Source organism: Myripristis murdjan, chromosome 14 (assembly GCF_902150065.1).
Source record: "Myripristis murdjan chromosome 14, fMyrMur1.1, whole genome shotgun sequence".
NCBI classification, from domain to species: domain Eukaryota; kingdom Metazoa; phylum Chordata; class Actinopteri; order Holocentriformes; family Holocentridae; genus Myripristis; species Myripristis murdjan.
The window spans coordinates 18,637,053-18,661,595 of record NC_043993.1 but is presented as its reverse complement, the minus strand read 5'-3'; the positions used below and the strand labels follow the sequence as shown (position 1 = coordinate 18,661,595).

Sequence of the window (24,543 nt, the reverse complement as noted above, 5' to 3'; positions counted from 1 at the left end):
GTATACATATGCACCCGCACTTATGTGCTGCAGCTGTGTCTTGTGCTTTTCCATTTCTATCAGATAACCAGTAAATGCTTCCCATCTCCAGGCGCCCCGGAGCCTCGCCTGTAGCTGGGAGAACCATGTTGAGATGTTTCTTGAATCAGAGATATTGAACTTGCTGCTTGTGTAACAAATGGATTTTTAAGAAAGCAGAGTGCTGCACCTTTCTTTTCCTCCTCTCTTCAGGATTATGCTGGCACATCTCTGAAGGAGGCCAGTTTAACTGATGGGTTAAGCTAAATGTCTTACCTTCCTCCCCACTTGTACATAAAGGCACATGCACATATACCACTCATACTCCTTCTGAGCACATCTTTTAATCTCAGGCACCCTAAGTGAGTGCATATGTGCAGCTATATGTATACTGTATCTGCATTTCAAACTGTCTCTTTTCCTCCTCTGAGCTCATGCCTCAAAATGGAGTCCCTTTACAGACGGTGCTGAGCCAGCTCTCTAATTTGATATTATTGGTGTTGTTATAATGTAAACCATTAGAGATTCAACAATATGGAAATACTAATAAAAAGAGTCAGGTCTAGAAAGTTCTCCTTCTCAAATATTCCTTCAATAAGTCTGGGCAGAGTCCAGTGAAATAAAACATAAAAAGAATGCACTCCAGAGTATTGAAACCAGAGGTCATAGACTATAAAGTTCTTATTATTTTATGGAAGGCTTCATTTTTCTGCCCTTCTCCCCCTCATCCCTCCTTGAGCTCTGCTATCCTAGTGACTGGAATCCAGAGTTTGCGGTCAAATTGAATGTCGTCTGGATAAAGTTTTACATTTGAAGGGAAATTGCATTCAGATGTTGGCCTGCTACATTTGGCCGGTGCTGGTCATGTGGATCAGGCCCGTTTATATTAGTCCAGACAGAAGTCTGGTCCTCCCTGACGGGACATACTTGACTGCTGGAAGAGACGTTTGCCTTATGTCACTATATAAAATGTCTCAAGCACTCAAGCTGTGCTGTTTTTGTTTTCCTTTTTTCCTGTGATTTTTTAAAGTTTTTTTTCCCCCCTACCGTACTTTTATATGACAGTTAGACATCAAACAGATGCTGTGGAAATTAGATGTTCGATGTCATCACCACAGAACCCTTATTATTTTAATGATCTGTCCCAGTCAGACATGTCTTGTTGAATTTCCTCTCACTTGCTGAAATTGTAGGTGTTTTTGCAAAGCTGTCTTTTAAAGATGCCTTTTTCTGTGAATTGAAATGCTTTTGCTGGACTCAGAACTGAGGTAATATAATCTCAGGGTTTGTTTGAGGTTCACTCCAATGTGAACCCACTTAAGCACAGTGTGCATTTGGCCCGCTTCATTTAGACCCGGTCTGAGTCTCGTTGAGTCAGCCTGCACAAGCAGTTAACCCTGTCTAGGAAACAGGGGCTTATGACAGGCAGAGGTCAATCCAGGGCAGATCAGCATTAATACCATAATTCACAGTAGGGAACGGGGCTGCAGGAAACGAGTTATTGAGCTTTGCGTGTTAGTGTTTCTGGCACTGCTTACTGAACCGGGCCACATCTTCACTTCCGATCTGCAAGATGGATGGCTCGCAGTCATTGTCAGTAACCCACTGAACAATTTTACCTTGATTGCACGTTTAAAGTCTAAATCACTATAAATGTCTAGGCTAAAATTGAGCTACATAGGGTGTAAAATTTCAAGTTTAGTAGCCATCTGTATGTCAGGCTGTGTTGTCTGAATTATATGACAAAAAGCATAAAGCATTAACCTGTACTTATGAACGTGCAAATGCTTCATATTCATAGCTATTTATGCATCAGTTAAATATGTAGCAATTTGTTTATTGCCATCATCATTGCCATCATTTTTCAGTGCTTTATTTCTATATATAAGAAACTCATTTGTGAGTGTGTTGTCAGGAAGCCTGCTGCTCCAGCTCTGTGTGCCAGGCAGGTGCTTGGTAGCAAACCCTGAGCTCATCAGTCCCCTCCTGCTCGGGTCTATTTGTTGTTCCTCAATTCACAGTGGCGGGACTGGCAGACTGTGTAATGTGTGTCTGGGAGAGAGAGAGAGAGAGAAAGAGAGAGAGGGAGAGATAGGGGAGGGGAGCTGTGTGTGGGGGCTTTGAGAATGAGTATGGCACAGATCCCTATCTCGCCATCCTGGTCTTCCTCTATTCCCCATGAATAACGTGGCGCAGACCCGGCCCAGCGGTAGGCCCGGCATGCCGCCATATCAAGCCGTGGTGCGGGAGGGGTGGAGAGGCGTGCAGCTTGGCGAGCCTTGGCTCAGCCGCATCCCCCAGCCCAACCTGCAGAGAGGAGCGCTGGGCTCCAAGATGGCAATCAAGGCTTGATTTGCCAACACATTTCCAATGATTAAAATGTAATTAGCACAAGCGAGCACCTCCTCCCCAGCTAATTTCCACGCACGCTGTGACAGGCAGGCGGTCGGCGGCGCCCAGGCCCCAGCAGCAGATGGAGGAGGATGCAGCGGGAGAGGAGAAAACCATTTTGCCATGTGACTGTTTGCATCAGAAAACCATCAGGATGCGCAGCTATATCTGGAAGGAGGGGTGAGGAGGGGAAAATGAACAGCCCTTGACGACAGCACATCAAATTGGCACTGTCAGAGCTGACCCTGGCGATGGCTGCCATCCTTCATGCTGTCTCTCCAGCTTCCAGGCATGCAAGTGGGTTGGCCTCCTCCCCAGGTTTTAACCCATTCAGCCATCCTGCAGGACAACCTGGCTCAGGCTGATAAACAGCCACCACCCTCAGTGCAACGGGCCCCTTTAATGACGCCCATATCAGCCGTAATTAATTCTGGGGTCATGGATAGCGACGAGCATAACCTGAGGCTAATGTCACTCATGGGGACGGCAATATGCATCTACCGCAGATCCAGACTTAAGAAGTTGGCATTTAAGAGAATATTAGATCAGAGGCAAGTTGTAACATTAGAGGCAGGGGATTGGAAATTATAATAAGCCTGTTAAACCCACCCGGTTTGCCCTGAGAAATATCGTTTATGCATGCCTTTTTTTTTCTTGATTGATTTAACATCTGTTAGTGTTTGCGGCCCAGCAGATTTCTAGAAGTGCCGAGTTAGGCCATGCTGGAAAAGGGAACATGGCATACTTGTCTTGCACGCATCCTTGTGTGATGTGGTTACCTCTTTAGTACAAACATTTTTCTGTGGGTAGCTTTGGCAAGAGCTGTTGGTGAACCCTGCTGCTACAGACGATAGCATAGCTGCATCATTTAGCATTCGGCCCATGGCTCCTTATGTTCCCCATCTATTGGGCCAATATTGCTCTCAGCTGGAGAGGGTTTAGGACAAGAATAATTTACTCCTACTTTCAGACCAATATAAACAAAAGCCTCGATGCTTGGACAGAGCGTAGGGAAATTTGTAAGAGCACTCAGCCAAAAGGGAGGTCTGGGTGAGAGCAGCAGGGCAATCAGAAGTGCTCCGGATACAGGCCAACATCAACAGCTCTTAGAGCTGAGGCTAATGTTTGACATTCCTGTGTTACTTAAGCTAAACACTGGGGTCTAGCTGTACAGTATAATGCTGGGCCTGTGTAAATAGCAGTGGTCCTTGGTAGAGTATCGCTTTTCTTTGTCAGCCCCCTCCCAGGACTAATGGTTTCCTTATTGTACATGACTGCTGCTTTAAATAAAACCCATTTCCTACCTCGGCCTGTCAAAGAGCTAACTTCACTGATCTGAATGGCACCATTGTTGTGTTTTTTTCTCTTTAATATTAATATGTTCATTTCAGTCAGTCGTTTTAAACTTCTGACACATTTCTTTTCATTAGATATAGCCTCTAAGGGTTGGGTATAAGTACTTTTGACATTACAGTTAACCATAGCTCTGTAGGCCTATTCATACTAACCCAGCAGTAGCTATTCATATAACACATGATCATGGCAATAAGAGAATTTCTGAGCTCATGCTCACTTCATAAAACAATAACATACCCTAGCTATTAATGATTAGGCCTACCAGTCATGCATAGCGCTTCCAGCCGCCAAGTGCAAAAGCAAAGCCAAGGCTGTCTGCCTTGACAGCATCCAGCTTTCCCTCTCTGCCTCTGTTTCTAATGTACGAGTCGGTAAATAGAAAGTACAAGCAGAGAACATTCCAGATTTGCAGTGATTCTTCCCCGCCTCAGGTTGCTTTATGTATGAGGCTGAGCATTAGTTCACTATGATCACTTATCAGTGAGTGACAGCTCTGACTTGTTTGTATGCCTGAGATGTGTTTTTATCTTTTTAGCGTTATCATTATTTGTTGCCTTTTGCTCCATGTTCAAGCAGTGAGTGTGAGGGAGCTTTGGCGTCTGCGCTGTAAGGACGTTCAAATTGCCTGCCCTTGCCTGTCAGGCTTGATCTCGGGATTTTTTACTTTGCTCATTATAAAGGTATTCCATTTTATTAAGTTTTCCCTTTTTTCCACCCTTTGTAGCTCTGGGAAATTTGCATACCTCTATTCTCGGGGAAAAAAAAGTAATGACAGCAATTTCTTTTCTTTTCTCTCCCCCACTAGCCATGTGAGTGCTTCGTTTAGTGGCACCTGCGAAAGCGACAGGCGCAGGGATGAGAAGTGAAAGAGAGCAGTTGATTAAATCATCATCAAGTCACAGCGCAGAAAGTCAATTCTGCTCGCCGTCTACAATGATATCCTTTTATCTTAAAGTAATGAGCTATGGCACTTTTGCATTGGGTAATACGATGAGTTCCATTAGCATGTTCCATTTGCTTCACAAGCAAGGGCAAGTCATTCCAGCCGGCTTCTATCTTGGCAATCAAAGCAATTGGCTGCTCAGGCAGGGAACAGGGAAAAGGCGGGAGAGAGGGGAAAAAATGGAACAAGAGAAAGAAAGGCTGGTACTGTTTTTTATGGATCACAACACAGTGGAAAAAAGTAAAATGTCGACCATTATTTGAACCCCTCACATGTCGGCATTCTTGTGTGTGTAGTGCACACAGGCAGAGAAGCGGCTAATGAGTGCTTGGTCGCATTACTCTTGTCACAGTCTGAGGGGCCCGAATACATGGAAGCAGTTGAGATGGTTAATACAGCTCATCAGATCCCGTGTGCTGCTGTATTAGTCCTGTGTGGGAGGCTGAAAGAGAGAGTGATACATGGGCCGACAGCCCTATTTATTCACATGCTGGAATAAATGTACACAGTGTGCAGCTTTTGTATTACACTGACAGTCACGTGTAATCAGAATCTGTACTCTTCTTCCATTACCCTTATTTATTCTTCCAGCTGACAGTCTATATATGACTGCTGGCTCTCTGCACACTGTATTAAAATGGGGGGTTGAACGTTAGAGGTGGGGGGGGGGGCAAGAGAGAGAAATGGAGAGCAGGGGAGCGTCTGAGGAGTGTTTGCCCAGTGCGTTTATTGCCTCTGCATAATTTATGAGCTGCTGGAGCTGACCATCATGGCAGTGTGCCGCAGGCGGCCCCTGGGGCCGTGTGGGACAGGCCTGTAAATTGGATGCTGTGCTCCTGCTGAGCTCGCAAGGCCCCTCTTTACCGTCCAGCCTGAGGAACAGGCCAGCCATGAGCACAGCCTGCTACCTTTGAGCTCTGCAGGGCCCCGGATCAGCAAAAAACAAGAAATAGAAACGGAAAGAGAGCGAGAGAGGGTGGAAAAAAAAAAAGAGATGGGGCCCTCTGTCACCCACTCCCAGGGCTGTCAATCACTTCACACTGGCAGGAAGCTCTACCCCCTCCCTGCTTTAGTTGACACCCGCCTCCCCCCACTCCGTGCCCCCCCACATACATGCTCTCTCACTCACACACACACACACACACCCTATGCCAGCCCCTGCCCATATTCCCCCCCAGTGCCTTCTTCATTACTGACTCCAATGCCTCTCCGCACCTCAGCCATATGCACAACTTCGAGGGCCGCCAGTCACCCAGCATCACACTAATTAGTTGATAAAGAATTAAGTGGACCTTGAAATTGAAATTGGAACGAAAAAATGAAATCTAACCACTTTTTTTCCTCCTTCCATCACAAAGCCCCCTTACACTTTTCAGCGTTTTTTTCCCCCCCTCAGCCTGAAGCAGGAACGCGCATTATGGAATTACAACCCTAGTTGCGGTTAACGTTTTTGAGATCCCAGCTCCATTTGAGTTTCACGTAATTTTTGGTGTTAACAAGGGCACGGCTGCGTATGTGAAATTCGCCTTTGTTTCACATTCCAGTGCCTGTTTCAGCTCATGAAGGGATCTGATGACATTGAGGCCGTGAATATGGAGGCAAAACTAATCTGTGTTCAGTTCCCCATTAAAGGGTTGATAAGATTTGTCATTTTAAAAGGTAAATTAGATTATGGCGCTCGCATTCATCGGACTCAAATCCAATCTAAAGAGGGGACAGTTACACAACAAGGATGTGGTCAGATGATTGCCTGATTTTAACCGTGACTCTCTCTTCTCTCCTGCAGTGCGACAGTGAGAGTGACCAAGAAGACAAGGTAAGTCTCATTTGAATTCCTCATGTACTGTTAACCATGTGTTCGAAGTATCTTTTATCTGTATGCTTTCAATGAGAATCAGACATTAGACTTTCTTTAAGAATGAGTATTTGATGTAATTAGAATTAAACATCCTGTAAATAACTATGAGGAAACTTAATTAGCTGCGCATTAATTATAAATGACTTAATGATGTGCAAAATCTAAATCGAACTGTTCTGGGTTTTTAGGATTGAGATTGCATTTAAATGAGACTGCAGTGGTTGGCAGGGCTTGGGGTACGGGGATACTCCCAGTTAAAGTCTAGCAGCGGTGCACCATTCGATATGGAGTTTTATATATGAGCTGTAAAGCTCTGGATGTTAGATTCCATTCTGCTTTCACACTTTCGTTATCATCTCATATCTGGTAAGTTGCTACGCTAATTAAGTCTTTCTAATTACGTTTTTTTAATCGTATGTTTAAAGTCATCATTTCCTGTGTCTATGAAACATCAACAACACTCCTACTGTCAGGAGGTATACAGTAGCATATAATTATGGTACGATGCCATCTTTTATTCTCAGGTGTTCACATTGTGGCAGAGCAATCACAGATTCTTGGGGCAGCCATGTTACTTGGTGACTTCTAACTAGAGATCTAGATCCACTCTAATGATTTAGTAATGCCATTTGCTTGTGGTGTTTAGACTGTGCAGCAAATTGAGTCATTACTCAGTGTTGTCGATTTAAATTGCTCCTGTCTCTGTGGCAATTCCTTTTTGTTTCAGGGAGAGAGAGAGAGCATGGTAAGCTGTAATCCCCCCAGCGACTGTATTAATTCACCCTGGCTCACGTTACGCTCCTGATGAACAGCACCGACTACACCTTCCTGTCATTGATTAATTGTGTGTTAAAGTAACAGAGGAGTGAATTAGTAAATAGGGAACCCCTATGACAGGGGCTGACTTGCGTGTTCTTCCTTGGTGTTGGGGAGTAATTGGAGCTCCCACTCAACGCTGTTACCCCCTCTCAGTCCCAGTCACCTCTGCCACTATCTGTTCCTGCCAGGCACCAGGCACGCTACGCCCACTGCCACCGTTGTCATTTGCATTCTGCGGATGATGCGGTCTACTTTACAACACCGCAGCATAGAAAGAGGCGGGAGAGCAGAGTCGTTTTAACGGGTCAAATGTATTCAGATGAGGACAAACGTGGCTTATTTAGTTTCCCTTCAAAAGCAGGAAATGGAAAAAGTGTTCCCGGGAGAAATCACGTTCTGCCTGGTGTAGAAGGCCTCTGCCGTGTCGACGGGAGCTGCCAGCCTCTGATAAGAGACAGTTATTCGCATTCTTTATGTGTGCATATGTGCAAGTCTGTGTGTGTGTGTGTGTGTGTCTGTGTGTCTGTCAGAGTGGTTGCTCATTACAAAGTTACCTGTAGGATGGGCCCTCTCCAACATGACATGTTAATGGCGTGCTGGGAGACAGGTAGGAGGCAGGCCCACTGCAGCCACATGTCATATCACACTAGTATTTTTAGCTCTGTCTGTGTTGTCATTAGCATCTCCGCTAAGGCCCCATTACCAGTGCTCTTTCCTTCTCTCTGCCAGTATCAAGCAGCCCTATCAGACCTCAGATAACGAGAAGGGCAAGACATACACCTCTGCTTCTTAAAAGGTTGATACTATATTAACATATGGCTGTAGTGAACGAAATATATATATATCGCCATGTGTTTAATAGTTAATACTTGAATGTAGCTAATCACTGAGTGTCTGCGAATGCATATGTGCCTATGAAGGGCAAGATGAAAAGCTCATCTCATGATATGATGACATGAACTGTGTATTTGTAAGCCACAGATCTTTTTTTCAAGAATATAATCAGTTTAAAAATGTTTTCATTATAAAGTGAATGTCATATACTTTCAATGGCAGCACTGTAACGGGATAAAATGTAGCAAATTTTAGCACAAGTCGTTTTTCTGACCAAAAACATTTTGTATTGCGAAACTGTGATACATTAAATATCAATATATTTTCCTATCTATCTATCTATCTATCTATCTTTAATAGACAGATAAATATACTGGACTGTATTGGTATCCATAGACACTGCGCTTTCTCACTATTTGCTGGCTCGTCTCAATCTCATTATCCTGGGTTTGATGAATGGGATGGTTTGTCTTCTTTTCATCTTGCACTGTGGGCTGTTTGGGTGCTAGCTCCAGGGACCACATGGTCTCTGAATGGGCATCAGGATGCGAGTGAAAAATGCCAGCTGAGCGGCCAAAAACCTCTTCTAAAAGCTTTGGCTGGCCAGGATGTCCAGCTCTGACTGTGGCTATCGTGTGGCTTGGCCCCAGTTCCGCTCTTGAAAAGCAGACAGTCAGCAAATTGTGTTCATGCACTCTTCCTCCCTCTCGCTCTCTCCCACCTGATCCAGGCAGGATCAGGTGCTTCTTTTTATTAGGGCTAGGTAGGACTGGCCTGTTCATTTGTAGCAGCTTGAGTCCAATTATGTTGCTCCATATTACTGGCAGGAATGCACGTACGAAGGGGCTCCATAGCCTAAGGTGCCTTTCATGTGCATCCCCCACAGCCCCAGTAACATTGCCCTGTTTCATGGTGTAGTTAACACCAACAGGTTTTCCACCATCTGAGACCGTTTAGGGGGGCTGATGAGGGTAAAGTGAATGTGAAATGGCTGCAGTCTTATGGCTTTAATATGCACATGTTTATGTATGGGCTTGTACCATCTTTCAGCTAAGAAAAATATCTTTCCATCCTCTGGAAAAAAAAAAAATGAGATTGCACATGTACAATGCGTTTATCCTTGTTTTATAACTTTCAATGCACCCTGCCTTTTATGAAGGCTTTTTTTTCTAAAAATGTTTGCATTGAAACATTCATTTCATAAAGTTAATCTTGTAGATTAGACCCTTTTAACTGGCGATTTAATACTGCTCTGTGCCTCGTCTTAGCAATCTTTGTAATACTGTCAAGAGCACCCAAGCACTCATTCTGTCCAGGCTTGCTAATACTTAAGTGATGTTTGCTAGTAAGTGGCACCTTGAAACTGCCAGTCAAATCTTTTTGTATAAATATCTGCCTGCACTCAAGTGCTTTTTCAGGCTTTAACCGCTCACCAGATGCACCACTTAGCCATTTTGTGAAGACAATGAGTTGCTGTAATGTACAGGACTTTATCATTCCATAGCCCCTTTATTCCTCATCCATTTTCTCTCGCCTCGGAGTCTTTTTATAGGGACCACACCTTTCCCAAGTATTATTTACTCGCTCTATCAGCAGCCACAAGCTGTAAATGCCATTTTGAAAATGCTTTGCGTCTTATTAATGGCCATGCAAGGGAGTGCTGTAATTTGCTGTGTTTTGCTCTTATTGGAGGCGAGGGATCTAAGTGGGTGCTTTAGAGCAGCTGAGAGAACCTGTTTGTCCTTGACATAAAATAAAGATCTGAACTGGTAATATATTTGCTGTTTCTCTTCCTTTATTGTTTTGCTGTGTTTGCCCTCAGGCAATTACAGCAGAAGAGGCGTGTTTCTCAATCACTCGGCAGCACTGTACATAAAACCATTTTATACCCCCCCAAACCCTCCCTCTCTCCACCGCAGTGGGAAGGATGAGTAATAAAAAGGAGAGAGCGACTTGTCAGCGTTAAAAGATTATGTGTTTTGCCCCCTCCAAAGGAAGAGAGTAGTGTTTACAGGCTTGAGTGGGTGCTCGCTAGGCCGAAGCTGAGGCTGATTGCACTAGAGTACCCTGTCAGCCAGTGATTTGTCATGTACTTTATCATCCTTGTCACTCCGCAGAGCGTTGTCATAGGTAACGTACCGCCTGCCCCCTCCCCCCTCTGTGCTTTGTACCCAGTCAGTGTAGGAAATTTGTATTTACTTTGGGGGAGTGTAATTTGTTCCTCATGGATAATATGACCCTTAGCGGAGCCGGATCACGGGTTAGTTGAAGTGATATTTTCCGGTAATGGTAGTCGTACATCATGGCTGTCAGGCCGGGTTAGGAGGCGAGCACATTACAGCTCCATTTTAGCACTGCAGGCATCTGGGATTATTTTCCATAACCAAGTATGACATGACCGCTCTGCGGAGTGCATTAAATTTTTACTAGCTTTTTTCCCTCCCCCGGCAACTTCTGTGGCTTTTCCCCTGGTCTGGGTCTTGGGGCTGCCATAGTGATGGATACCCCCGGAGTCCCAGTAGCCCTGGCCAAGGTTAGCCGGTGTCACAGACCTACACTGCTCCCCTCCATCCCATAACCGGCAAATCCCTGCTCCCTCTGAGGCGCAAAAACACCGGCCCACGGCTCACCACAGCAGCCCACCTCGCGCCTCCGCTCACCTCCACCCACGCACAACACGCACAGACACACACACACACAGACACAGAAGAGGAACAAGCATTTATTCGCCTTCAACAAGAAGCCATGAAATGACTTGCTGTGGACGTGAGAAGTACAAAAATGATTGCACCTTGACGTTTGTCCCCTCTAGCAATTTTCTCTGAAGACAAAGGATTGGAAAAGTGCTGCCGACAGACAGAAATACAGAAATACAGACACTGACACCGCCTCACCCTCCTCTCCTTCCTGTCTTACCTCACTTTTATGAATAGAGATCGTCTTGGCAGAAATGGCATCTTTTCTGTTCTTTTCTTTTTCTTTTTCTTTTGCTTTCTTTTCTTTTTTTTCTCACCCAAACTCCCCCTTTTTGCTTCCCCTCTCCTTGGCAGCAAGGTCAGCAGTGTAAATGCCACCTCTTGCCATTGACAAATGGTCACCCCCCTGTCTGGTAATCAGTGGGGTCTCAGAGGTGGGCGAGCAGGCGGAGCTCATTAGGGCGCCACAGATGAGAAATTAATGTGGAGATTCCAGGCCTGGCAGAGAGTCGTGCTGATGGGCCCTGGGTTGGAGGGGGGGTGGGGTTGAGTGGATGGATGGACCCTGTCTGATGGATGACCAGGTCAGCAGGCAGCAACACTCCCCCGACAGTCCCTCCACACACAGTCGCACACGCGCCTGTCCTCCCCCTATAACCTCCCCCTCTTCCTCTCTACTTCCTCCTTTCCCAGCCTCCCTTATACTCCCCACCACCGCCAGCCCCGCTGCCCTCCTCCTCTCCGCCCCGCAGTACAGTAATGACACTGCGGAGTGTTAACGCCACAAGAGAGAAGGTCAGAGGAGAGACATTTCACCCCTTGACTGACACACTGGTAATTAAATGGAAGCAGCCTAATTGACACAAATTCAGCATCGCTTTTTTCCCCCTGAAATAAGATGGTTTTACAAGGTGAACCTGTCAGCCTGTCCAACGCATTTTAGAGGTTATTTATATTGCCTGGGAGTGATATCACCATGCCAACAGATTACATGTAAAAATTTCCTTTTTTCCCACCATTGTAATAGATTGTGCACTGGCTTGCAGATATCCTCTTCTGCAGATGTTTGTGCTTAAAGTCATCAAGCTCAGTTTTCAGATATTAAAAGTGAAATTAGCTTAAAACACAGACACATAATGCAGGTTTGCTGGCGTTCCATAATTCATGTTGTTTTTTGAGTTTAAGTTGAATCAAATTCAATTCAATTCAATTCAATTCAAATATTCATGTTTGTTTCCTTATTGTCCAGGTGAAAAGGTGAAATTTCTTGATTTTGTCTGCCTGTAAGGTAATTTCACTATCACTATCTTGGAATAAGATTAACAAATCCAAAAGGATACAAAGCTGGAAGAAAAAAAAAAAAAAAAGCTCAAGCTGCTTTTGCATCAACCATGGATTTGATGAGTTGTGGTGGCAAGCTGAGTGTCAGCAGGCTGGCTTGCCTCTGGGGCTGTGACCCTCCTCTCCATTCACTGTGACCCATTTACAATAGCTAGCTCCAGAGCCTGTCCCCCACGGTCCCTAACACCCCACCCTGACCCCCTTTGTCCCAGCAGGTAAATCCTCATTCTGTCACAGCACATCTCTGCTCACTAACACTCAAAGCTTCAGATGCGGACAATAATCAACATGTCATTAATGTTGCCTCTGAAAAAAAAAGAAAAGGGCTTTTTCTGCCACCAGCAATGGGCTGATAAACCATCAGCTAAAGGAGGATTTAAGCTGTTTTTCCTCTCTCTCATTAATATCCTAAAGGGTATAGGCAAGCACAACTGCCCCCCGCCCCCAGTGGCTCAAGTGCCCAAGGAGGACAGGGGTGACAGCCTATGTGTCTGAAATGCAGTCTTGACTTTCCCTGCTAACACCCCTGCCCCCGTCCTTTGATGTAAGAGCTCTCCTCATATGAATCCAATTCCATCTATGCAGAGGACGACTTACTGTCAGTTGACTGACAAAAAGATGGCACAAATACAGACATTAAAAACAGGGAGAGTAACATTGGCACAGAGAGATAATCATTTTTCCGTTTAGTTCTCGCAGCAGTTTACATGAAAAACTGAATTGCCTCCGCCTATTTACATAATCATACATTCTTGGCAATCAATATGCGTGCAAAAATGGCTCAAACATGATAAGGCATCTAAAATTTGAAAGGAAGCCTTTAGCTCTGCATTTATCAGGCTTGTCTAAATTAAGGTGCTTGCAGGGGTGTCAAACTCAATCACTAAAGGGGCTGTATTAAAAAAAATCACAATCAATTCAAGGGCCAAACAGGGCCTGTATTTACGGAACACTTTTGCCCCTTGTGGTCATTCTTTTGATCAAAATATGTATATGTGTAAAACTAATTACTTTAAATAATGACTTTACATGAAACATTCCTCCCCAAAAGTGTTTTAATATAAAACAAAACAAGTATATCTGAAACAAAACTGATTACAGAGTGGAAACTGACATAAAAAGTCTAGTATACTGCATCATCTTTCTGGCATAACTTATTATATCTGCAAGCCCACCTTGAATCTTTTCAAATGACAGATAGCTTCATCATGCGAAATGAAATATAAGCAGATAATTGATACTTTGCAGAGCATAATTTTTCTGAGGATTTTTCTCAGACATGCACATCACAGGCACACAACTACTGTAGAAATAAAAGTAATATTTTCATGTTAAACCACATAAGTAATTGAGTCAGAATATGCCAATTTCAAAAGTCAAACATCAAAATATAGTCAGGTAGATTCGTGATTACAAAAATAAATGCTAAAAAATAATACATGATACCTGTTTCATAATGTCTCCTTATATTTTGTCATTGTGGCCATAGCAGCTTCACATGAGACAGACAGATTTATCCTTATTTGAAGCGAACAAGTACTCGACCTCCAACCTGTCTAGAAAACGCCTGTTTTCACTGTCCATCATTCATTTTGGCAGTATTTCACAGTGTGGATACTACAAATCCCAACATGCACTGCAACGTCCTGCAATATCAGCACCACAAAATACCCGTGTGGCTCCGGGCCTTAAGTTTGACATATGTGGAGGACCTTTCCCAGATGCATTAGGAATTTGTGAGCTGTGAGGTTTTTTTTTTTTTTTTTTTTTAAATATCCACATCCATAAAGGGCATTGGTATTACCTCTTTTAGAGACAAACTAAATTAGCTGCTGATGCTTCTTGATAGCCTTCAGCATGCACCTTTGGTGTCAGGACTGCAGAAGGTATGTCTCCTACCTTGAGACGTGATATTATACAAGTCCCAGTGTTTTTCACTTGCCTCTAGAGTACCCAACCTGACTATTCATTTATAGCCAACAATAAAAGGTAATAATGCACATGTTTGAATAGGACAAGGTTGCAAAGTCCTTGAAATTGAATGGGGAGGGGGAAACAAAGTCGCTGCAGTGAATCATGTATCAAAGGCAATGATTCAATTCCCAACGCAAGCTGAGAACACAGGGAATGGAAAATAATTCAATCAGCAACAAAAACCATAAATACGCCGTTTGACTGAGATGTTCACTCAGGTGGAAAGAAAAACCTATTTCCATCTTTCCTGACCTGGAAAAGAAAAATGTCCCAGGCAAATTGTGTATATATATCATAGACTTTATGAGATTGGCCACATACAGAGAGGCTTTGCTGTGGAAACAATCTAAAGCAAAATAAATATCAAGTACTGTATATTTACAGTGTAAGTAAGCACATAATGCAGCAGATTTTTGCCACAGTTGTGCACACACAATAAAACAATCAACCCACTTGCAGCCGCACTCCCATTATTGATAGGATATGGATGGCATAGTGTATTATTCTTGGTAACTGATTGAACAGTATCAGTCGCCATCTGTTAAGCACATCGTTAGCTCTCGCCATATTTCATATAATGCCACTAATGTTATTTTAACAACACTGCTCAAATTAGTCTCAGCTCTATGCCAAAAATAACACCTATCCTGCCAAACACCTCGAGTCAAACTAAATGACATAAATTTTTAATAACATTGACCCATGTGATAACGAACTTACTCCATATGGTGTCATTTGTCAGGTGTAGTGACATTAACAAAACGGAGGACTGCTGAGTGCGCTCTGGCATACCGTTTGTGTAGAACCTTCTGGGTCATGTTAGGCCGGTGGATTTGTGGCCGATCAAGAGTGAGCAGCGCCCTGGCTCCTCAGGTGTCTGTCCTCATCTCTATTTATGAGGCAGTGTTGCCAGTTACTGGTCTTTAATAATGCATGGAGTCAGACCTTGGGTTCAAACCAGTGTCTCTGGAAACGCGCTCCTTATGAAAAAACCTGTTGTTGTTATGCAGGAGCCCTTCTCAGTGCCTACCTCTTTTCTCTCGTGCACGCTTGCTGTTCATCCCTCACTCTCTCCTGCTCTATCTGCCCTCTCTCCCTGCTGAGAGTGAGTTCTCCGACATGCCAAGGTTAAACTTTCTCGCTGCGCTCGGCGGATGTCAGTCAAGGCCTGGCTCACCTGCGCATAAGCCCCCCCAGCGACTGGGCCAGTCACTTGCACACAAACCCTCTGCCCCCTCATTGCCCTTTTGTCAAGCCAATGATTTCTGCAGGCAGCTCGCTGCAGAATTGACTGGCTCCTGGCTCTTTCTCTTCCCCCTCTCCACAGCAATCTCAGCTCACCTACAAAAAAATGACTTTATCCCTGCAGCCAAGGCAGCATTTCTGTAGTGGCTTTTTGTGTGGCAGATGGCAAAGGCAAGTCATCGAATTTTTTGGACTAGCAACCTAAAGCAACCTAAAGTGCCATACATGGTCGCCATAATACACCGAGAATACATCTGCAATTGCGGTATATTGTATGATAGCAATATGCCTTGCTCAAAGAGATCCCTCAGAAGAACAGATTTATCCAAATTCATAGTCTTTTCTTATATAATCCATATCCAGATATCATAAAATGGTGGCCTGGCAAGTGTTGTCTTCTCTTGTTTTTAAAGGCTTTACTGCTGTAAATTGATGCAATTTTATGAATTTACTCGGCCATCATAATCACTTTACTAATGACTGTTTATCAAAATGTATTGTGGTTAAATATCTTTGTCACAAATTTTACTGATTAGTGGAATAAATCATCTTTTGAATTAGTCAGTGTATCCTAGTATGATTAATCAACTGACAATGCTTGTTGTCATGCAGAGATCTAGTGTGGTGATATTTATCATGGTACAGCACAGTATTGTTCTGCAAATAGCTCACAAGTAAATGACCGCTGTAGAGGGCCATATCCCTAATCTCCTACTGTGTAAGCCCATGGGAGGCTCTGAGTCACTGCAGAAGAGGATCCTAAATGAGAGAAACTGAGAGCAGGCCTGTCAGAATGACAGCGCTGTCCCAGCATGCATGGCGGCAGCCACAAACAATCCTAACGACATCAGGGGCCCTGAGGAGGGGTTGTACGCTGTCGGCTCTTGGGCTAGGGCCTCCCTCCCTCCCACCCCACATCCTCTCCTTGCAACCGCCACCACCACCACCACAACGCTTGTTAGAGGCAGTGTAATTAGGTGGCTGTGCTTGTTGCAAGTAGCCCAGGTCACAGAGGCATGTCCAACCCCTGTCCTGATTGCTCCTTGGGGATTTATTGACAAAACACAAGGAGCATTGCATGTTGGGCTCTAATTATGTGTACAAGACATAGGCGGCCCCAGGGAAATTAAAAGAAATTCCCCAGCTTGATGGGTCCTCCACCCTCATGGGATCCATTCTGTTTCTTATTAAGCTCAGCCATTGTCTGTCTTTATGAGGCCGCTGCGTTCAGCTAGGCACCAGCTAAATGCTTCTAAGTGCTTCTCCTTTCACAGTGGCAATACATCAATGACTCATGATGGAAAATTGCCTGCCGATTGTGATCTACACTGAATAGACTGTAAGCAATAAAGAACCAAATATATTTAACTAATGCTTGCTAAAATTGTAAATATAGGGTGTGAAATGGAACACCTGCATGGTGTTTCAATGTGTAATCAGTTTCTTGTCACAGTTGCTTGGTTCAGACACATCTAAACACCTCTGCTCTAATTCCCCTGGCCCAGATACTGGACAGGAATTGATAGTCCCGTGCTTGTGCAAATGAAGTGATAAGGGGTCTCACCCAGATTACACAAGGCCTAAGTGGCACTGAGAAAGCTTATGGAGATGAATGAATTCATGAGGCTGCCTGACAGTTTCTTAAGAAGCAATGTAATAAGGGATAAATCAAACAGCTACCATTTTGCCTCTGAATGATTTCAAATTAAAGCAGAGGGAGATGGCAGACCTCCTGGGAGGCCACTGAACTTTGATATGGAACTGTGACTGACCCTTATGTATATTTCTCTGTCATTAGAACACCCTAATGGCTAATGTAAAACCGGGGCTGCATAAGCAGCAAATACTCCATTCCTTTTGATTGAACTTAGTGGGATATAAGCTTTCTTTGAATTGCCAGACTGTGAGGGCAGGCACAATCCCAGAAGTCCGCTCACTGATCATTCTTACTGCTATTAATAATTCAGCATATTATGTTGCTTGGTGGTGGATCTTCCCCAGGACTGTTTTGGAGAAATCTATTTGCCCTAGGTCTAAGAGCTGTATCTCCCTTTGACACAGATAAATATGTAAACTTGTTAGCAAATAACTTCAACAAGAAGGGGAGTACCATATAGGCATATATCCATGCTACTACTGTGATATACTGCACTGTTCATCATCATATAGCCCCAGTGAACTCATACAGCATACAATTAGCCCAGATTTTCTTTACATTTGTCTCCATATTGTCCACTGAGATTATCTTCCATTGATTGCTTATATGAAAGCTTGTCTAAACAGACACCAAAGACTCAGACAAACACGGGCCTTTATGAAACTGGAAACATGTATGAAAATGTCAGGTCATGTCATTGATATGACACGTTTCACAACAACACATTGCTCTCTGGTCAATTAAGCATGGGCAGAGGGAACACTGTATCAGCCCATTCCACTCAGTCCCACATGCCCTGTGGCTATGCAGCCAGCCAGTACAGCTAGTACAGTGAACACACAGACATGCTCTGAAAATGTTACCAAGACCAACATTCAGAAAATAATTGGCAGAAGATGCAGATGTGCTGGCTGGCATGCTCCAAGGCCAGAGAAAGAATGTGATGTGTTTGGAATGGCAAGTGGAGGTGAGTCATTCTAACAGTGCTGGCCGTAATGATATTTCTGTTTGGCAATGCTACACAAGCAGGGGAGGGAGACAGAAAGAATGTCAGTGTACGAACTAATGTGAGGATGGCATTTAGTCTTAGCCTTAGTATTATGTGATTTAGTATCTACCGTCGTGGCCCAGACACCAATTTCATGATGTTTATCAGTGCCTGGCGCAGTGTTCTTCCATGTTCTTATCGTCTGCTTTCTGCCTATCCTCCCTTTCCTAAATCCTCCCCCTTGGCTTCCTACTTACAAACATGTAGTCACACACATGCACTCAAGCATGCGCACATGCACGTGTGTATGTAAACTCACACCATCATACGCATGCATACCATTCTAAATAACAAAGCGAAAGACGTGTGCCCTTTGGGTGGTGAGATAGCTCATTACCTATGAGCGACCTTCCATCTGCACTCATGGCTGCTCTGGGAGCCATTATGATTATGATGGAAATCTCACAAGCCATTACTGGGAGACAGCACAGGGCTCACTGCAGACACACTAATGGACTCATTTGTAATTGGGAGAGAGGGAAATGACTCTGCGAGCTAGCAGTGGCTTTGTTTGATGGAGTATGGAGGAGCGCATACTAGATTTGACAAATGAAACGGGGGTTGTTGTCTTTGTGAACTAAATTGCTGTCCTTCCTTTCCCCCAGCACACATAAACACCTACACACACACACACACACACACACACACACACACACACACGCACACATCCTCCCTCCCTTCCCTGTGTCAAGCGGTGATTTAACCTGCAGGATCCTGTCCATATTTCCTACTGAGGGAGGCTGGGGTTTAGGGCAGAGGCGTGGATGAGTCCTTGGGAGCCATCGAAGGCACAGGGAGAGTTGTTAAAGAATATATTTCTGAGAGGTGATAATAGTGTTGAAATTGACTGGGTAAAAAAGGGAGGGGTCACCTCCTAAATCTTAGGATTAAGGGTGAAACCCTAGCTGAGCCTGCAGCAGGTTTTTCAGTCATCACCAGGGAACAGATGCACAAGTGGAGGCCTCAAAAAGCAGTTGGTCTATACTTTTGTGAGGTATTTTGTGTTGGTTTTCCTTGTTTGGTGAGTCATCTGGGACTAAACATGAAATCCGTATTGATCCACTCTCGCTGTTTACAGAGACCCTGCGGACCATTTTTCACAGCATATCTCTGTTTCCCACAGTTTTTTATTAGCAACATCTGGGAAGTGAACAGCTGTAGTTTATTTCCTATTTCTAATTATTTTTAATTGACTGAGATTCCATGTTTTCTATTTGCATTGTCCCAACAGCTTTTCTGTGTACTTTTTTTTGGGATTTGATTATTATGGCCCAATTCCAGGAAGATTAGAATAACCATGAGTGCCAATGTGGTGAAAATTTAGCTAAGCTGGGAGAATATTTGTTTAAAACAATAACAGTAAATACCCAAAGGGAAAAAAAAGTGTTAGCAAGGAAAATCTCTGGCTTTTAAACTTGGTGAAGTTGTGGAACCGCAAAGTAGCAATGCCAAGAAATGATGCTAACAAAAATACTATGTGCAGTAATTACACACAGTGCACTATGCTGCTATCATTTTCACTATGTGAAAATGATTTAAGAAAAGCAGGAGTCAAACTTTTCACTCCCAAGGCTGTATTTTGACTGGAGTAAAAATTACTTGTTACGATGGTTGTTCATTTTTTGTGTAAGTACCATAATATTTTCTGTTCAGGATCTGAACATGCAAAAGAAGCATATAATGAGCTGCTGCACACTGCATCAAATTCTGTGTGCCGGTATCACAGTGTTGTTTGTCCACATCCTGGCTATTAAACCAGCAGGACATTTAAATGCATGTTTATACAGGGGAGCTCCCCCACCATGAACCTGACAGGGATGAATCAGAGGGAGACGGGAAGGAGTAAGGAGAAGGGGGGTGGCTAATAAGATCGCCCTGACCTGGGTGATTTATAGATTCATTTGTGTGCTTGTTTAGGAACCTGATCTGCATTATTCATGCCCACAGAGGAGCAGTGGTGAGGACATTAGCTGGTTAACCCCTGCTCAGGTTAGGCCACATTATTTTAATGGCCATTGCGAGGGCAGGCCTCTCTGCTCTATTGTCAGAGAGAGACAGAGGGAGAGAGGGAGAACACAACTCATTTATTCTAACCAAAGAGGTATCTCCATATACAGAGAGCAGGTGTGGCCAGGGCATTATTATTCAATTAGGTCTGTTAACGGTAAACAATGCACAACGCTTTAATGCTCACAAGAGGAGGATAATTGGTAACCGAATGCCCGTCGACTTTTGACTGCCGCACGTTCTATTATTTATTTGTCGCACGCCACCTGTCACGCACATGATGCAACCACGGTATATCGTGTTTTCTGCGCATGTAATTACTATTCATCTCTGTAATGATCATGCCTTGTAGCCATAAAATAGAGTGCACCAGCTTTGACACCAGGCCACATTTGTCATCATCTCTGCAGATTGATGTGACAGTTATTAGTGCCGCATCAGCCTCAACGCATGAAGCTGCCACAGGATGGAAACCTTGACTGTAACGCAGCATCAATTGAATTTTGATGTTGTATGCCCTCCACTTTAATAAGTTTCCAGACTGAATGCCTTTATGTTGAAAAGACTATTCATGTTTCTCCTTCAACTTTTCTCACTCTCTCAACACATAGGCACACACTAATTGAAAATCACAATATTCCTACAGATGCACCAGGGTGTCAGATGTATGTGGTAGTCACCAGTGAGTTTATAAAGACTTTATTACACATCATGTATGATAAGGTCTCATCAGTACATTTGTGAAATGAAATTGAATGTCATCAGGGACTTTATATATTGTAATATCATGGACTGTTAAGACTGACTGTTTTAGCTGTTTTGTTTATTGGCCTCTACCTACTTGGTCATCACATCCATGTTAGTAATAATTGTTTATGTGAAAATAAAAAACTCAGTGTCTAAATATCTTATGAAAGCACCAATAATCATCCCTACATTATCATCACAATATCAATATTGAGCTTTTCAGTCAAAGATATCATGATGTTTGTTTATGTCCATATCGTCCAGCCCTACTTTGTGTTCTTTTTATCTCTTATAAGCTATCACTACAAAACTCCAGTTATATTCCCACATATTAAGGCTCATGTTCTGTGATGTATGCACTACATGTTGTTCTTATAAATCATGTTGCATTGTAGCTGTTTTTCGAAACACCTAACACACACACACAAGCTTAAGCAAGGACGAGATGCGATCATGTTCCCTCCGTCTTCCTGTTGAGGATGATCCACCTCTTTCTCTGCTCACTACTCACCCCTCTCCTCTCTCTGGGGAGAATGCCATCATGCATAAAGAGAGACAGGGAGAGCGGCAGCAGCATATGTCTGCGTCGCTGACAGGCCGGGCTTATCGTCTCTGCAGCTCTTCACTACAAGCGTGATTACCGCTGACAGCTCCGACTGCTGATAAAAGCGGGAACATTAAAGAAAACAGAGGAGCCGTGCAGTCGACGCACCAGTGTTTCTTCTCATCACTTCCCCCTCCCCAAACCACCACCACCATCAGTACTACAGCAGCTCCTTCTACTCCTTGTCTTCCTACCACCCCACGCCAGAGTGTCAGAGCTGTCGAGAGCGGGAAGTGACATCACAAGAATTTGCCAGCAGTCTCGAGGCTCATCATGTCAGCGGCAGCCTGTCTTGTGTCAGGCTTCCCCCAGGCAAGCTGTGATCCAGCCCTCGTCTTCGCACATCAAGACTCCTCACGGAGGAGGAGGAGAGGGAGGGGAGGGAGGGAGAGAAAAAATTAACAGAATGTTTTTCCATCTTGTTAACTGACAGCATCGTTTGTTAGAGCGCCGTCCCAGAAAGTGGAGTGTGTGGAAGGGTTTCAGATTGGCACACGGAAGAATTGGCAAGTGAAAGTGTTGTGAATTATTGAGTTTGGATGAGGTGTCGGAGCTACCGCGTTGCTTTGCGTGGGTTTCCAGAAAGCCTCGGAGGTGTGATGGGAGAACAAGCGTGGGGGAGTGCTTGATTAAAAAGCTGAGAAGATTGCGGGGCATCGTTTTCTTGGGCTAGCCAGAATATTTGTATGTGTCTGTATTTGTCTGCACATATAATCGTCTTTGAACATCCAAGTTCAAGAGAATGGTACAAAAGCTGCCGGCATCCCTCATTCCATCCAGCACCACTTTCCAGTCTGCCAGAGTGAGACAATCCCCCTTCGAATCATGGAAAATCTGCTCTATCTCCTGGGTAAATCTCCATCTCACAGATCTGGCCCTCTGTCAGCTCATTTGGATGGAGAGAGGGGCTGCCTCAGCAAAGAATGCTTTTGATTCTCTTTTCATTTATTTGAACTGATCTGCTGTGATTAAGAGCTCCGTGTCTCATTATTCTCTTTTGGAGAGGAGCGGGGCATTGCCTTTTGCCAAAATATTTGAATGATTAGGGCCCAGGCACAGGCCATGCCAAAGCTACGGGAAGCATTCACTCTGCTTATTAGATTCACTTAAATGCTGTTGTAAATCATTGCTGCCAGTGGGCGCTGCCAGTCCCAGGCTCCGGCCCAGGCTCCAGTTCGAGAAGCTTCCACTGCCAGTGCCAAGGCACAGTGTAGAACCACTAGAGGCAGCGAAGAAGGCCGTTGGTCTATGCTGCTGTTTGTTTTAGTTCTGCCTCTTAATATAGCAAAACGGTTGTTTGAGCAGTTTTGGATTCACTCCCCAGATGAATATGCAATGGATCAAGCAGCTTTGAGACATGGTTGAGTTTGAGAAAGCTGATCCCGTTGAACGGAGGTTGAAACCACCAGACAGCAGCTGGAGATGATTTCTGTCTCCGAGCTGTTATTTCTTAAGACATGAGTAATGATGACTTCAACTTCAAGGCACGGAAACATTTATTAATACCAGGACACCATCTCCATTGTTTAGCCAATCCAGATCTGTCATTTAAGCAACAATTGAAGTGTTAAGAACATGGCACATCATCGCCTGAGTGATTGTGGCCCTGAGACTGAATGAGTGCGATTAGCACTCCGGTTGAGCCTGAGTATTATTCTATTGTTATGTCAATTTTTAGATTGCTGAGTGAGAGAAAAGAGGCAAAAAACAGACAGCTTGCTGAACACTAGAGGAAAAATACTGGCTTTGGTCTTTCAAAATACCCCTGGAAGCTCAATCAGGCCTTCAATTTTGGCACATTGTCAAGAAGCAAATGCAACAAATCAGAACATATTGTTCCTCAGGGGGGATAATAGCAGCCTCAGAACAATTCATGAGCTCCACTGCTCTACACATGCCCTCTTGATGACAAATTGACTCCATCTCTTTCTTATTCACATCACTCCAGTCAGCATCTCTCATGGAAAGCTGTCTGTGGTGATATGACATCTTTATTTGTTGTTTTGGATATTTTTGTAAATTCCCTCACAAATAACATGAAGTATGTGTCATCTGCCTGTCTGCTGTGGTAAAAGTCAGCGGGTTAGGAAGGGTGAAACATATGAGAGGGGAGATCTTCAATCCTGAATGGCCTATAAACACTCACCGCTGGCTTTGGCTTCAGCACAACTTGCCCTTAAATAAATGCTGTGGTCCAGAGGAAGACAGATGAGGATCATGAGGTGTGACTGCGGGGGGGTTGCAGCAGGGTAGGAAGAGGAGGGAAAGGGGACAGGCAATTTAACAGGAGCTGTGACTCTGGAGGGGGGAGATATATGGCACCCAGCCAGCAGAGCAGTGGAAAACAGTGGTCCAGACTAATGATCCGCAGCCTGATCGTTATGGCCCCCACAGAAAGGATTGGCACAAGGCGCAGTCCCCTGGAAATCAATTCCCAGGAAACGCATGAGTACTAGCTGTAAATCATGGGAGTATGGAAGGACGGATGGAAGGCACGGGGGATGAAAGAGGAAGGCAGTAGCAAGAGAGGAGAAGAGGGATAGGTGGCGCTTTGGAGAGTAGATAGATAGAGCATGAAGAGGGAACACTCTTTAGATCATAAACCCTGAAGGCAAAATTACTTCTGCACCCCCCCCTTCCTATGGCCTCTTAGCAAAAGCAAACCAATGATGTGGCTGTTCCAGCTCCTTGCCCCTCAGCCACCCTTCACCCACCCCTCTGCTAGATGGCTCCATCGCAGGTTGGGGCTGAGGTTTAGAAAAGTGTTCTCAAATTGATTTATATCACCCAGCAGAACCCCATCAATCCTAATATGAAACTAATGAAATCATTGCGTGTTGAGGGGAGAGGTGTCGGTGTGTGTGGGGCGAGGGGTATAAGTCACTTTAGAAACATATCATGATAAAGAAGGCATTGATCAAGGGGAGTCCAATGATGACAAATGTCACAGCTGTGCAGGAAAACAGCCCAAGCAACACCAGTGTGCTCCATTGCTATCAGCCTCG

The 24,543-nt window shown here is 44.3% G+C and overlaps 1 protein-coding gene across 9 annotated transcripts in view; it reads left to right on the top strand.

The window, feature by feature from the left end:
* Nucleotides 1-24,543, top strand: part of auts2a (activator of transcription and developmental regulator AUTS2 a) — a 333,859-nt gene that overhangs the window by 218,436 nt on the left and 90,880 nt on the right. For all 9 annotated transcript variants that reach the window (XM_030069010.1, XM_030069007.1, XM_030069005.1 and 6 more), the window contains exon 4: nucleotides 6,495-6,524. In XM_030069010.1, coding sequence (XP_029924870.1) covers nucleotides 6,495-6,524 — 30 coding nt within the window. The remainder of the gene's footprint in view (nucleotides 1-6,494; nucleotides 6,525-24,543) is intronic.